Source organism: Siniperca chuatsi, linkage group LG19 (genome assembly GCF_020085105.1).
Source record: "Siniperca chuatsi isolate FFG_IHB_CAS linkage group LG19, ASM2008510v1, whole genome shotgun sequence".
NCBI classification, from domain to species: domain Eukaryota; kingdom Metazoa; phylum Chordata; class Actinopteri; order Centrarchiformes; family Sinipercidae; genus Siniperca; species Siniperca chuatsi.
Genome location: NC_058060.1, coordinates 22,770,650 through 22,785,888, shown reverse-complemented (window position 1 = coordinate 22,785,888; position 15,239 = coordinate 22,770,650). Strand labels below are relative to the sequence as shown.

Here is a 15,239-nt window from a genome sequence, read left to right as displayed (position 1 = left end):
CCTTAGACTTTGTCGCATTGAGCTGCAGATGGTTCTGCTCACACCATGAGACAAAGTTACCCACCAAGCATTCCTCAGTAAAACAGTAATATTCAGTGTGAAAGGTGCACCAATTTGGATGACCAATGTCCATTTCTTTTCTGACTTTTAATAAAATATGGTGCATTGTTCTGCTAATTGTGAATATATTTCAGATTGAAAATTGTTTACTTTTACTATCTATCTGCTGCACAGAAGTGTTAAATGTGTAAAATGATTAGTCGCAGATTAAAGGTCAGAGAATAGCGGCCGTGTCAGAGTGCATAAAAATTAAAATGTAAGGCTTTTTACAAAAAAAAAGAATTGAGAAAACAATTTAGATAAATGTCGCTCAGTAACATCAGTATAAAAGTCTCGAATAACATAATCTCCAGTTTACAGTAATGTAACAAGTAGTCTGTTTATGGACCACAGTGGCGCTTCAGCCTGGTGAGAAGAACCCCTTCAAAACTACACCGGTATTTCATTGGGCAACGACTGAGTCGCTGGATGTGATTGGTCCATCCTTGTTCCTCTCTCTAACCATTCCGACCGGAAACACGGCCCTTCGGAAAGCGTGTTGACCAACACATAACTCATTGTATTGCATAACGTTAGCTTCTTATGAGTAGCCTTGTTTAAGACAGTTTACACTGGTGTTATTGTAGATTTTTGAACCAGTAGTGAAGATGGAATGATCCACTTCTCTTGCGCTCCTTATTTTTTTTGAAGGTAATTTCTTCTCCTGTCATCTTGTGCTAGCAGGCTTGCTAACACTGTCACCGCCTTGTAACGTTAGCCAGTGGAGCTTTAACCTAGCTGCTGCTGTTAGCTCAAAGATAATACTACTTGCCAGAGAGACTACTTTCTATTCTAACGATAAACATTTAGTCGTCAGTTACTTTCAATAACTTTCCTACGTTTTATGCTTGTTTTGGAAAATTACATCTGTAGTAGCTAACACTAGCTAGCTTATGATGCTCATATCAGTGCAAGCAATTCGTTTAACGGTGTTCAGCTGTTGCTTATTGTATTCTGCGATAGCTACACGCAAACGATGAACTAACGATTAATAATATTAATTAGTTATTTTGTCATGCTTAATTTTTTTTCAAGATGTCTCGTTGAGCTCAAGATCTCTTTTGCAAGAGAGGCATGAGAACAAATTACTTAGCCTATGTACAAAAACGCAACTAGACGAGTCAGTCACATAAAATAATCATCACACTCACAGACACACTACAACAATCACAAGTAAAGCTTTAAATTCTGTCAGAGGAATGCGTGTCTCTAACTTCAGCTTGTGTTGCAGTTCATTCCATTAGTAAGGTTCATAGTACCAGTGCTGTGTCTAAGCCTGCTTCCTCATAAATTTGTGTTTCCCTTACCATCAACTCTAACCCTAAACCCAACCAGTCATCTCTACCACTGATAATGACCATAACCTAAAGTTAACCTAAATTTAGCCCAAAGCCCAACTGCAGAAGGCAGTTCTATGGGAAACATTATTCGAAGGGGAAACAGACTTTGACACAAGATTGGAGACCAGTGTTCCCCAGTTCAGAGTTGGTACCAAGGACTTTTAAATTCAACTTTTCCTGTGATCTGACATCACTGTTGGCCTCAAACTTTCGTCTAGGTGCATTTACTTTCAGGTGTGTGTTATTAATTTGGGATACACGTGCATATCACTTACAGCTTGATTATTTTGTCATGTCCAGAGTCATGTCTTTCAATCAGGATCGGGGGGGTCCCAGGGGGGGAATGCCCCCAGGCCAGCACGGCTCCCCTCAAAGCTACCGACCCACCAACCCGAGGCCGCCACCTCCCCAGCCTCCCGTTCCCCCGTACCACTACGATCCTCAGACTCCTCCCAGTTCAAGCTACCATGGAAACAGCGGATACATGCCTTCACATTCTGACTTCATGCAGTACCCTCCACCGGCACCGTCCCAGAATCCCAGTTCTCTTAACCAGTGCCCAGTGCACCCACCCTTCCCCAAGCCCCCTGTCAGGCAGGGTTTCCCTGAACCCACGCCTAACTTTCCACCTCCTCCCCTTCCCATCTCCACAGGTGGTCCCACTCCAGGGTCCCAGGTGTCTGCTCAGAATGCCTACCACCCTTACATGATGCCTCCTGTGCCCCCACCACCATTACCACACCCACCCATGCCTCCCCCCATAGCTTCTCAGTCTATGAACTACCACCCTCCATATTCCATGAACTACCCCCATCCTCCCCATCCTCCTTTCCCACCTCCCACCTTCAGCCCTGGCTACACTCAGAGCCCCAACTCATTCAAACCAGACCACGGCTTCAGGCACGGGGGGCAATACAAGTATGAGAAGCCAATGGACAACAGGAGGTCTCCAGAAAGAGGGTATCGCCACGATGACCACAGGCAGAAGGGCTATGGTTATGGTAGCCATGGTGATAAGCATAAAATAGAATTTCCTGGAGAGAGGACTGATCGCGGGAGGAGTCCAGACAGGCGCGGCAGGCCAGAGGGTGGGCGTTACAGGTCTGAGTACGACAGAGGCCGGACTCCCACCAGACACAGGAGCAGGGATCGTAGCAGGTACATAAATAGCAGTAAGTCTCCTAAATGAGATCAATCTGTGAAATTATTTTCCTTACTACTATGTGTGTGTTTGTTCACAGGGAGAGGTATCGTCACAGAGAGAGTCGGAGATCCCAGTCGCCCAATAGGCACAGAAAGAGGCCTCGAAGGTACGCATGTAGTCCATTATTTGTCTTATAAAAGCTAGGTTTTTTGCATACTTCATGTATATATTTATTTACATTATGGTTTTTAAGTTTAGGATTAATAAGATATGTCTGCATGGTACAACAGCTGACATACAATTATATAAACATTGTTTAAAAAAACATTTTTTTCTTTTTCTAACGAAAATACTGTGGGGCACTTACATGTTTTTATGCTTCCATGATACGCAGTATCCTTGAGGGATAAGTAAAGTACATATCTATGTATTTACTGTATTTATTTTAAATGGAAATACTCATGGAGCTGGTTTTTGGTCCTAAAAACAAATTTCAGCCTCAGAAACAATAGCACAGGAAGTGCACTGTTAAGGTTCTACTTTACAGACCATATAAAATACTGAACACACTATTTGGTATGCCATGACTAGCTGTGCTTCATTGTTCATTGTATTCATAGGCCTTTTTTTTTAATGGCGAAATATCTGAAGCACACTGTCACACTTCCATAAATATTTTTTGGGGGAATTTTATGCCATTTATTAAATAGGCATAAAATGCCTAATAACTTTGTTGCTTTCAACCATATCTCACAGACTTCATTTAGCATTTGGAGCTGTTTCAGTTATCATCATGTGAATTTAACTTGGTCCTTTGGTCACATGATAACAAGTGGTCATAACCATCACGGCCGATGGCAAAAATTGGGTTTTTTTCATCTGTGCTTTGCAGCCGGTCCTCAAGCAGAGACAGGAAACGTGGTCGCTGGGAAGAGGAGAGGGACAGAAGGTCGGAGAGCTCCTCCGGCCTGAGCAGAGAGCGCAGCTACTCCGCCATCAGGAGCAGAGACTCTGAAGAGGCCTTCACTGACCGAGAGCGAGAGAGGGAGCGGGAACGGGACAGAGACCGAGAGAAGGAGAAAGAGAAGGGGGATGATGAGGAAGAAGAGCTGCTGAAACCTGCCTGGATCCGCTGCACACATGCTGAGAGCTACTACTCCAATGACCCCATGGACCAAGTGGTACTGTTGACACTTTAGTCTTAATTATATTTGTCCTTCAGTTGCTGATTGTTTATTGTAATATCTAATTCTTATTATACACTTGTTACCCTTTTGCATTTCAGAGTCCATAGCCATAAAAATGTCCTTGTGTGCAGTTTGTTTTTTGGTAGATTAAACAGGAGAATGACTTGTTTTAATTCATTCCATTTAACACAATGCCCATTAACACTGAGCCCACTTGTTTGATATTGTTTTATCCAACTGGCGTGCAAAGAAGATTTTCCTAATCTTCTGTCTGCCATTTTATCAATTTTGTCTGGTGGTGTTGCTAAAGAGTCGGATTAGCTGCTTTCCAATGATGGACGTTTGTCAGCCTTTCAGTTAATAGCGAGCACTAAAAAGATACCAAAGTCTCACTTCATCAGCACAAATCCCCACCTACCCTCTCATATGCTTTTCTGATGTATTTGGATCTTTTGGATAGTGCCAATTCCTTTTTCTTCTCCAAAACTCTAAACTTTTCCGGTAGTCTCTGAATGCTTGCTTCATGCTGTCATCAGCTACTTTTTTGCCACAAATGATTCATCCTGCCCAAGACCTGATCTGTCTTTCAATAAAACCAAAGTGAAGGTAAATGTTGAGATGGAGCCCAACTTTATTTCTTTGCTACTCCATGAACAGATTTAGTACTCTTATGTCTTTTCTACTGTGACAGTTGGTTACTTTAGCACGTAGATGGGTGTGATCACATAACCTCTGCTCCTAAGTGAAATTTGAACTTGAGAGCTTTATCCTATAAACCATGCAATTACACGTGTAAATGTTTTATTCTTTATCTGTACTTGTTCCATTTGAGATTTAAAAGGTTGGGGACAAAGTCATGTATTTTATTTAAATTTGTTTAGGGAGACTCTACTGTGGTGGGGACCAGTAAACTGCGGGACCTGTACGAGCGATTTGAGGAAGAGCTGGGGAGGAGACAGGAGAGGGCTAAGGCTGTTCGACCGAAATGGGACCCGCCCAAGACCAAACTGGATGAGGATCCAGGTAGGTAGTCCTGCAGAACTAGTTGGGTATAATCATGTAGGAACACTTTTGATATGTCGCATAATTTTGTTAAATTATCAAGGCAAGTCAGTGCAAATAATAGCTGTAGCAGTCAGTGCTTCCTAATGTAAACCTTTACCTGCTCTTTCTTTTCTTTCTTCTTGTTCTTACTACTTTTGTAAGCATGTTCTGGATAAGCAACGACTAAATAACAATATGTTATTATGTAAACAGTTAATACATATGTTGACAATCTTTTGTAATTGATGTTCATAAAAACTTACGGTCTTCTCAGCAGTGCATTAGGCTGAGGGAGAGATTGAGTTAAGTGTTTATGATGTTATCTGCTGGGCTGTCAGCTTGATTGTCTCTTTCAGCACTGCAATAATATAAATCTCGTTCAGGGAGATCTAATTTGCTAAACACGTTGCTCCGGGTACTGACTGCACAATAAAGTACTCGAGTTAAAACACTGATAAGAATTGAAGACTTTGCTTAGCTAAGAACCACAAACTAATCCTGCTGACAGGTAATTATAATCCTCATTTTGGTGTAAGGTTTCTTTTTGGTAAGGGAAAGTGACAAGTGTGAGAAATAAACAAAACATGAGTGCCAGATGTCAACATTGGCAACTGTGGTGCTCTTTTAGTCTCACAGATGCATTTAAGTCTGCAGTTGGCTTGAAAAGTAGAAACTGTAATGAACTAGATTATTTAAACAGTGAATCCAACAGAGTGATTGGCAAATAATGATAAGCTATATTTGTTTCCCTAAAGAAACATGCATTAAATACAAATTAGGTAACAGATCTGAAACATTTCTGTATCACCAGCATTGTGTAGATAATTAGTCCTCTAAAAGAGTGCATACAGTTTGAAAGCATTTTGACAGATCGCTTCACTGAGACATCATGTTGTATAATACTTTGTGAGGGCACAGCTGAGCAGGAGAGCTTAACCGCTCGACCAGCTCCAGCTCACAGAATTATGTTTCAGTTGTCAGGCCTATGACGTCCTTATGATTAAAGACCTTTTTGCACTTTGGTTTCAGACGACAGCAGCAGTGACTCAGACTGTGAGTCAGATGGTGAAGGAAGCACCTGCTCCAGCAGCTCTGATTCTGAGGTTTTTGATGTCATTGCTGAGATCAAGAGAAAGAAAGCTCATCCCGACCGCCTGCATGAGGAACTGTGGTACAATGACCCGGGGCAGGTTGGTCTCTCTCATGTAACATTTATTATGTTAGAAAATCAAATTCTATATTCATCTCTATTTGTTTTATCTTCTACATTCATCTTCTGGGATTCTATACAGATGTGGGCATGACATGTACAATGATATGATATTGCAACAACATTGCCTGTGGCAACTTTGGTATCATAATATAGGGCAGTGGTAGGGAAATAGCAGTCCGTGGGCCAAATCCGGTCCTTCACCAAAAACTTTTGGCCCCCCTGACAACAGTTGACATTTTTATTTTCATACTTTACACCAAAACTTTTACATGATTTTTCACAAAATTAACAGATAACAGTAGCAGTAACTGCGGCTACTGTGCCTCATTCTGCGACAGGCTATTCGAGAAGCGCATGGAGCTCAAATGAAGTCTGATAAACTTACCAGATGAATAACATAAATAAATAATATAATCCACTTCAGTTAAATGAAACACACACCCCTAGGATTCAAACACATATTTAATTCCAAACTTTAATAAAAACTGTTCCAAAGACATTTGTTTCTAAGGCAACAACAACATTCAACCATCATTGAAGCAGGCCACTGTTCATTGAGTGTGGATAACCTCTCAATTAAATCTCAAGTCTTGTAGTGCAACACAGAGCTAATTTTTTTTTACCAAATGAGTAATAACATAAGCTGCTGTAACTCTGTTAGCCCTAACCTCCTAAAGGGGGAAATAATATCTTCCGTTGTATGCGCTCAAGTTAATTTTATTCTTAAATTAATTAAAAGAAATAAACAAAACATATTGAAAACCTATAAGCTTGTTCTTCCACCAACCCTATAAAATGGAGAATCTGCAATACGTAATAAATTGCAAAGCAGCCATCTGAAATAGAGCTGCACTGATAAATCTACCTGGCCGAAATAGCTTTCAGCGTATCGGTGTATATTTCAGCCGATAATAACTATAAGTAAAGAATGCCAAGCTTGGTTTGAGGTAATTTAGATTTAATGTCTCCATGACATAGTTTGTCCACCAGAGAGCACTGAAAGTTTGTTTTTACACTGTAAATGTCCCGCTTAGTATGAATGTTGGTTACAGTTTAAAAAAAAATAAAAATTCAGGTGATCTTTATCAAAATTGATTATGTTCTGGGTTTATGTTAATAGTGGCCGATATATCTTTGTTAGGACTTTAAAACTTAAAAAACCCACTAAACTGGCAAAATTATTAAAAAAAGCAGGAATTAATCAAATACTATATATAATCATTAAATTCATGTTTGTTTTTCTAATTTAACTGAATTTTATAGAAAACTTTAACATCTAAAGCAACATGTACATGTGTGCCATCATTCAGACATCTGAGATAATGGAAGGATGCACCCCAGCCCCTGTATAGCAAGAGTACACGTTGGAATACTGGTGCCAGTGTATCTATAATGTAGATACATATCTAATACTTGATCATGAATTTTTCCACTCATAATGCATTTGCAACAATATTTGATTGACAGCGCCAAGTTTAGGTCCCTCTCTGGGAGTTTTTGAAATCATTCCAGTAAATACTGGGAATCACTTGCTTCAGTAGGCGAGGCGGTTTAAAGACTGCTATCTAACTACGTAATCTGGAAAATCTGGAAAACTGTTCAAAGATTATTGAAGAGTTTGTTTTTCCTTTTAAATTAATGTAATTTCCAACTGTTGAAATGTTTGGGAAATGCATACAAAATGACATGATAAAATCTTTTTGTCAGTGTTAGCCTTCACATTGCTCAGACACTATTACATAGGACAACTTAAAACTCAAAACTCCAGTGAAGAAATAAAGGTCAGGAATACGCAGTTTTGAGATGTAAAATGTTTAGCAGACCCTGCGTTATACATAGCAAGTGAAGCAGTTGTGTCTGATTTACGTATTTTCTTTCTGTCCAGATGAATGATGGTCCCTTGTGTAAGTGCAGTGCCAAGGCCAGACGTACAGGGATCCGCCACAGCATCTACCCGGGGGAGGAGGTATGACATGCCGTGAATAAATCACCCTTTCATAACCTTGAAGCTGTGCCACAGTGGGGCAAGGACATTATTCTAAATGTATTCTCTATACTGTGGCCATTTTCCATTGTATTAGAGGGACAATAAGATTTTATCATCCCAAAGAACCAAATGATGATATTACATCTGTAAGAATTTGACAAGGATGTTGATCTATACCAGTGACTCATCGATTATTTTGCCAGGTGCTGAGATTTCTGGTTTTCATGACTCACTTTCTGGATTCTGTATTTTGGAACAAAAAGTCCCACATAGATCATCTTCAACTGACCAGTGTTACACATTTAAACAAGGAACAGAAAGGGAGGCTTGTTTAAGAGGAGGAAATGTGTTGTTGCTTTTCCTTTTGGTTTCCAGTAGAGACCAATGAAGGTCATGGATTACTTAATGAGTGTGTTAACCTATGGCTGGTAATTGTTGGCTATAGTAGATTTCTACTCAACTTTTGCAGCCATTTAAGTTTTAATTGAAGGTCATTTTATATCTTAAAAAATCTATTTGGGTGGCAAAATGAACAGCGCTTGCCCCCTCGTTAGGTGATTAGTTGACTAATTGCTTGTTACGGTCTTGGTTGACCTGGAAATTGTTAGTCAATTAGTTTTTTTTTAAATGGGTTTATACAGTATATGGGAAGTGTGACTGTATTCATTAAAAGGATGTCAATTAAGTTTTTTAGTCATCAGGCATTACTGGAAATTGGTTAGATATCTGTTATCACAATCATTTTCACATATGATATGGTCTTCAATAATTTGACAAAATCCTTTTGCTGGACTTCATTAATCTGTTCAGGGACAATAATATTTTCATTTCTCATTTACAATAACTAACTGTTCAGTGGGGGAAATCATTTGACCGTTAGTCAACTATAAATGTCTTGTTGGAGCCAATCCTAAAAAAAAAAAAAGACAATGAATTGCTAAGTTTTGGGATGTACCAATTCTGGTATGTGGACAAAAAGTGAGTTTCCATACATAATCTGTATCTCTTACGTGTGTTATGGGCTCTGAAGTGTAACCAGCACAATGTAAGAACCAAGCACAAATTCTGTTTTAAAGAGCATAAGATACATGTCAATTATTGAGTTTGTGTGTCTTTTTCAGTCTGTGAAACCATGTCGGACAATGAACAACAATGCGGGAAAACTGTTTCACTACAGGATCACTGTGTCTCCTCCCACCAACTTCCTGGTAGGATTTTGTCTCTTAAGTCGACACCCTAAATTGAGAGAAGTTGCAGTTACTAAAATGCTAAACTGATTGATATTATACAAGTATTCGTATTTAAAAATAGTAGTATTTTTCTGTATTCTTTAGCTCATATCATATTGCAGTATAGTATAGTATTTTGATTGTGTATTATGTTTAATACATTTTATACAGTGTCATGACAATAATCACTGTGTATATATTCACAGCACCATACTGAAGCTGCTGTGTGTTGTGTCATTCTGTTTGAGCGGTCCTGCTGTTTTCTGTTTCAGACTGACAGGCCGACGGTGATCGAGTACGATGACCATGAGTACCTGTTTGAAGGTTTCTCTCTTTTCTCCCACACCCGTCTGACTAATGTAAGCCTTCTTAGAGTTAACGGTACAGGAGATAAGCCATGAATTTTACACCACAAAATGTTTGACAGTGTATGTCACTGTACAGCCATTTTTTTCCTGCTATACTGTTTTTTATATTTTATGTCATCTTTATTATTTATATCCTTGGAGTTTGCAGTTCCTTTCATATTGTGTTTTTGGGGTCAGGTGTCACACTGAGTTTTCGTTACTATTTTATTCGAAAGAGTCAATTTAAACCTCACAAAGGTGGAACAAAAAAGTTGCTTACTACTTCTATATGGGCTTACAAAACTTATAAAACATTTAATCTTCAGGGATCAGGGAATCATTTCATACTCAAATACACATGCGTGTGATACATAAAACAAGCTATGTACTGCACCCAATTTCACAAATTTTGCAGCTAATGACATGAAGACCAAAAGCTCATCTGATTGAAATGGTGTGGGAAAAGCCTAAACCTCCATCTCTGATTTGTTGTGGTGGAATGTTTCTTATAGTATAAGGGCATGTTGATATGTCAAGAGAAATCATAATGTAATGATGTGATAATGTTTTACAAAATTCAGTTGTTTATATAAATTATTCCAACTAAATTCTAATTTAAAACTAACAGTTAAAAACTCTTAGCTCTTGCACACCATTAATTGTTAACGACAGCATGGGGCTGAAAACTCTAAATCACTTGTGAATCAGTTGCACTTTATTTAGTTGAGAGACATTTTGATTTGATTTCACTATCATTGTCAGATTACTCTGTAATTTGTCTTAATTTGTTGGTAAGATTTATTCATAATGACTAAAAGTACAGTACTGACAGGATACAGGATGTCTGATTCCTTGTTAATTCAAAACAAACAAAAGGAAGTTACTGAAGTTTTTATTTTCATGTGTAAAGAGTTTCTAATACATTTGTCGTATGGATATATATGTTATCATAACATAAAAATATTCTTACTATAATTTTTATTAGTTTCATCTTTATAACCCAGTCCTGGTATTCCACCCTGCATGAACCTCTGCTGTGTAAAGCTGCCGGGTCCATGACGGTTTTATTACCTCTCTCCATACACTACTTGACAATCGGTTCTGCACTGGCTACATATGATCCCATCCTCCTTCCACATGTCTGTTCAGGCAACACACACAATTGAGGTCAACGTTTGAGTGAAAAATCCCCTCCTCCTTTAACTCCACTCTCCTCAAAAATAACTTCAAATCGGCTTTCGGCTTCAGGCCGGCTTCTTTGTTGCCTAGACAAAGTGCTCCTCTCCCTGTGCTGACCTTGTCACAGAGTCCTCTCCGTCACTTTTGAAGGCCCATCAGTGACTGTCAAACATTAGAGAGGTCGTGACTTAAAAGGACCCTCTCTTTCTGTAACCATTTCTGTAACCATTTGAGCTGTATGCCTGACTTTTATCCCAAGGAGGAAGTTTAAAGGAAGTGAGAAATCGATAGGTGACCACCAAATCCCATTTCTTGAAAATTTGTTCAAAGTGTGAATTTTTCTGTGTCTAGAAATACATGTGTGCTTGTGTCCGTTAGTGTCTGCACGTGTGTATTTTCCCTGCATGTTTGAATAATAAACTACTTGGTCAATATCCGTCTAGCTTGAAAAGAGCCCAGAGGATTAGGCATGATTTGAACTGGATAATTTAAGCGGCCCTTGTTAAAAGCTGGGGTAAACGCTTCGTGGCAGTGTGGGGATTAGGAACCTCAGAGCGTGTTGATATTAGCCCTCTGCTAGTTAGCCGCCGGGATGGGCAAGAATGAATGTGGCTCCCAGGTTAATCTCTTAAAATGGACCCCCGCGCTCTGACAACAAAGACCATGTAACTAGGGAGATTAAACACAGAAGAGCAGGCTTATCTATTTAGCAAGATTTGAGTTACTTAATTTTCAAGTGTGTGTGTGTGTGTGGAGGCATGTGATTTGTGGGAGCGAGTGTTTATACATGTCAGGGTTTTTTAATTGACCAAAGGTTGTGCGTGTTTATGCACATTACAGTGAGTTACAGTGTGATTTCTTGAGTGTACATACTTTTTCTTTACATGCATATGGTTGTGTCTGCAATTTTGGGTGAGCTCCACAGCAGAGATGAGGTTTTAATGAGTTTCCTTGAAAAGCTGTAACCTCTGCCTAACGCCATGGTAATGAGTCGGCCTGTCCTTTCTTCTTCTCGTCCTCTGTTCCTTTCATCATCACAGATTCCATTGTGCCGTGTGATCCGCTTCAACATAGATTACACCATTCACTTCATAGAGGAGATGACACCGGAGGTAGGTAAAACCCAACTTTATCTCCCAGCTCGTTCTCTCCCCTTTCTCACCCCTTTTTGTTTTTATCTCAAACGGCTCAGTCTGAGCACAGCTGAGCCACATGTAACCCTCACACCTCAGTGCCCGGGTGAGCGAAGGTGCTAATCCTTGCAGAAGAGGGAAAAGAGATTCTTTTTAACCTGCAGAGGTTGATTACATCGATAAGGTGGCTTATGTGATAAAGTTAGAGAACTGGATTTACTTATCAGTCATATCTACATTAAGGTACTCTTTATGGGAGTATTACAGCTTTTTTTGAGTCTGCTTGTACTCTATGCTCATATAACACTGCTATCAAACACTGTGTCTCTCCCGTGCCCAGAACTACTGTGTCCGAGGCCTGGAGCTGTTTGCCGCCTACTTGTTCCAGGACATTCTTGAGCTGTATGACTGGAACCTGACAGGTGCGATTCCCAAACCAAGGGCCTGTTTCACAAAAGGGATTTGCAGCAGTGCTGACGTGCAGATCGCAAATGGTGGCAGCTTCACGTTTCAAAAATGATTGTCGCTTGCAAATTGCAGATAAATTTGCGAGTCCTACTGGGCTTTCACATGCTCGTGCATGGGTCGCAAGTATGACATTTGTTTTGATAGTGAAACGTGTTGCAGTGAGCGAGAGGAAATGATCTCAAATCACAGCTTGCATATTGCAGAAATGGTGAAACGGGCCCCTGGTAGACTGTTGAATTCATTCATTCCTGATATACTTCATCCTGTTTTTATGGGAAAGTAATACGAGTCCTGGCATGTAGACATTCCTTTGGTAGACATATATTGCTATTGACATAAGTTGTTATAGTGGTTAGTTAAATACATACATAGTTGTTTAACTAAGTAACCTTTACCCTTAGTAATATTTAGCAACTTGCAACTGTTTCATATTACATATTGTGGTGAAAACAGAACAGAAGCTAAACCAGTTGAACTTAAAAAGTTGAACTTTTAAGATAATGTAACCATTGTCATGCAATTCATTGCACTTTTTTTTTAGAAATAGGCTGAAATATAGTCTGATAGAGTGATAAATGAAAATAGTAATATTACTTTAAGTAAACTATGTTTATGGCACAATTTGTAACAGAGTCACATTCAATATTCCAAAATACTACATAATTGGAGTGATAATGAGCAATTGAAATGTGTGCAGAAAGCATCTGAGGTTTCTCTTCAGGCAGGACTCGCTAACGTAATTATGATGATGTGAATTTAGCCTCCACAATCGTCATACATAATCATAGAATATTTACAGTTGTAAACATCTTCACTTTTGGTGTCACAGATAAGATTTGAGATCAAGAAAGTACATTAAGATTGGTACAATAAATTCTGATTAATAGTAGCAACATAATTGTGATTACCATTTCAAGCATAACTTTACACTCCTAATGTTAAATTTGTGTGAAAAGCTTGTAGATTTTATTATGTAAGGTTGTTCTCTGCCCAAACAAACAGCAAAAAAAACTCTGCTCTTTCTTCCAGGTCCTGAGTTTGACAATGAGTCCTCTGGATGCCAGCAGTTCCATTTCATGCCCCGTTTTGTCCGATTCTTACCTGGTGAGACTCTAACAACCAGTACTGCTTTCCTTTGCCATTTGTCTCTCTCTGGTGGTCAGTGGTGACACAGTTCTCAAGTTAAAAAGTGCTACAGAAAAGAAAAAAAAAAAAGCTGCATGCCTCCATAATGTCTACTCCAAGCATTTCTGCATAATGTTAGGTTGACTTACAGTGCCCGAGCTGCTGTGTAGCTGCATGGTATTCATCTTTGATACACATGATGGTGCTGGTGTACTATGACATTACCACAGTGTTTGTTATGACAGCCGTGCCACCCACCTTCTTTCAATCAAAAAACAATTTCTCTCCTAGCTTTCCCAATTTAGTCCGCTACAAACACTTATCTACCTCTTTTACGCAAGCATACAAAAAAACTGTCCAATCCAGTGTTTCTGATGTGATCTGTAAAGAGAAAGCGAGTGAGAGGAGACAGGGAGTTACAGTGAGAGCATGGCGATGATGTGTTTGAAAGTTACAGTGAGAGTGTGTGCGACTGCTATTGCTTTTGTCTTAATGCATTTGCAGGACTGCGAGGGCAGTAGATTTTTGTGTGTCTGTCCATGTGAACACTAAATGGAGGTCAGTCAGTTTTGCACGGGTGTCTATTAAACGGACTCGATTTGACATGGTAGATTGCATGCCTGGCTGTATTTCCCTGCACACACACTTGCACTGTCTGCTTCCTGAATTTGTAATACAGATTTGAATGTTATTCCATATGCGTATCATTGTGTGCCTTCACCTATTGTATGGCGTCCGACCTTGCATCGGTGCCTCTGTGCATTTTCTAAACAATGCGATTGCGATGTATGGGGACATTTTCACAGTATGTAATATTGGCTCAAAAACTCCGAGTTGGCAGAGGTGGGGTGAGGTGCTTGTATAAAAACAAAGATTTCCTCCAACATCAGCCTTGATTTTGGGCCAAGGATTTTGAACTGTGAAAGAATGCATTGTATTGAGGCTCAGTGAAACATTTTTCCTTGTGGAGAATGTCATAGCTTGTTTAAATCCACAAACTATTAGCTACAAAAGACTGAGATTTTTGCATTTTTTTCAATTAACTGTGAATCCCTGGTGAACTGTGTACCTTGTGGTGGTGTTTTTATGCTTCTGTCCATACATGCATTTATTTCTGGTGTGTATTTTTGTTCATTAATTGTCTTAGATGGCGGGAAGGAGGTGCTATCCATGCATCAGGTGCTGCTCTACCTGCTGCGCAGCAGCAAGCCCCTGGTCCCCGAGGAGGAGATTGCAGACATGCTGCAGTGGGAGGAGCTGGAGTGGCAGAAATACGCGGAGGAGTGCAAGGGCATGATCGTCACCAACCCAGGCATGGTGAGGCCTCAGCTTCACTGTTACGACAGGAGGTGGCCTTGTCTGCTGTTTCAAGGGCAGTCGTCGCCCCCAACCCAGACACTGCAGGAATAAGGCTGTTCCTGTTAGCCTGTGACATGAGCAACCTCACCTATTATCCCCAAGGGCATTTGCTGTCATCAACACTATTCGGGCCGAAGCTTTTATGTCACGATAAAGTTGGTTAACCTTCTTGTCTGGCCCATATTTTAAAGGATGTACAGTAATTGTGTCTGGGTAAAGGTGAATATGTCATTGCTAGCTAAAAGGTTGCATATGAACAGTGAATATGATTATGTAACCTTTGGCGTGGGTGAGTTATTGAGTCAACTGCTCTTTTTGGCAGGACTGAATTGTTGCTGTCAGGGTTTCCAGATAGGTGGGTGTATAAGAGTCCATCCCTGGACTC

The 15,239-nt window shown here is 39.8% G+C and overlaps 1 protein-coding gene across 1 annotated transcript in view; it reads left to right on the top strand.

The window, feature by feature from the left end:
* The first annotated feature begins 555 nt into the window (after window positions 1-555).
* The window catches only part of drosha (drosha ribonuclease III), an 81,232-nt gene continuing 66,548 nt past the window's right edge, over window positions 556-15,239 (top strand). Inside the window, exons 1-13 of the mRNA XM_044175969.1 lie at window positions 556-750; window positions 1,740-2,597; window positions 2,681-2,749; window positions 3,476-3,764; window positions 4,652-4,793; window positions 5,844-6,004; window positions 7,913-7,993; window positions 9,136-9,222; window positions 9,516-9,602; window positions 11,810-11,881; window positions 12,243-12,324; window positions 13,400-13,474; window positions 14,643-14,812. Coding sequence (XP_044031904.1) covers window positions 1,744-2,597; window positions 2,681-2,749; window positions 3,476-3,764; window positions 4,652-4,793; window positions 5,844-6,004; window positions 7,913-7,993; window positions 9,136-9,222; window positions 9,516-9,602; window positions 11,810-11,881; window positions 12,243-12,324; window positions 13,400-13,474; window positions 14,643-14,812 — 2,169 coding nt within the window. The 5' untranslated portion in view covers window positions 556-750; window positions 1,740-1,743. The remainder of the gene's footprint in view (window positions 751-1,739; window positions 2,598-2,680; window positions 2,750-3,475; window positions 3,765-4,651; window positions 4,794-5,843; window positions 6,005-7,912; window positions 7,994-9,135; window positions 9,223-9,515; window positions 9,603-11,809; window positions 11,882-12,242; window positions 12,325-13,399; window positions 13,475-14,642; window positions 14,813-15,239) is intronic.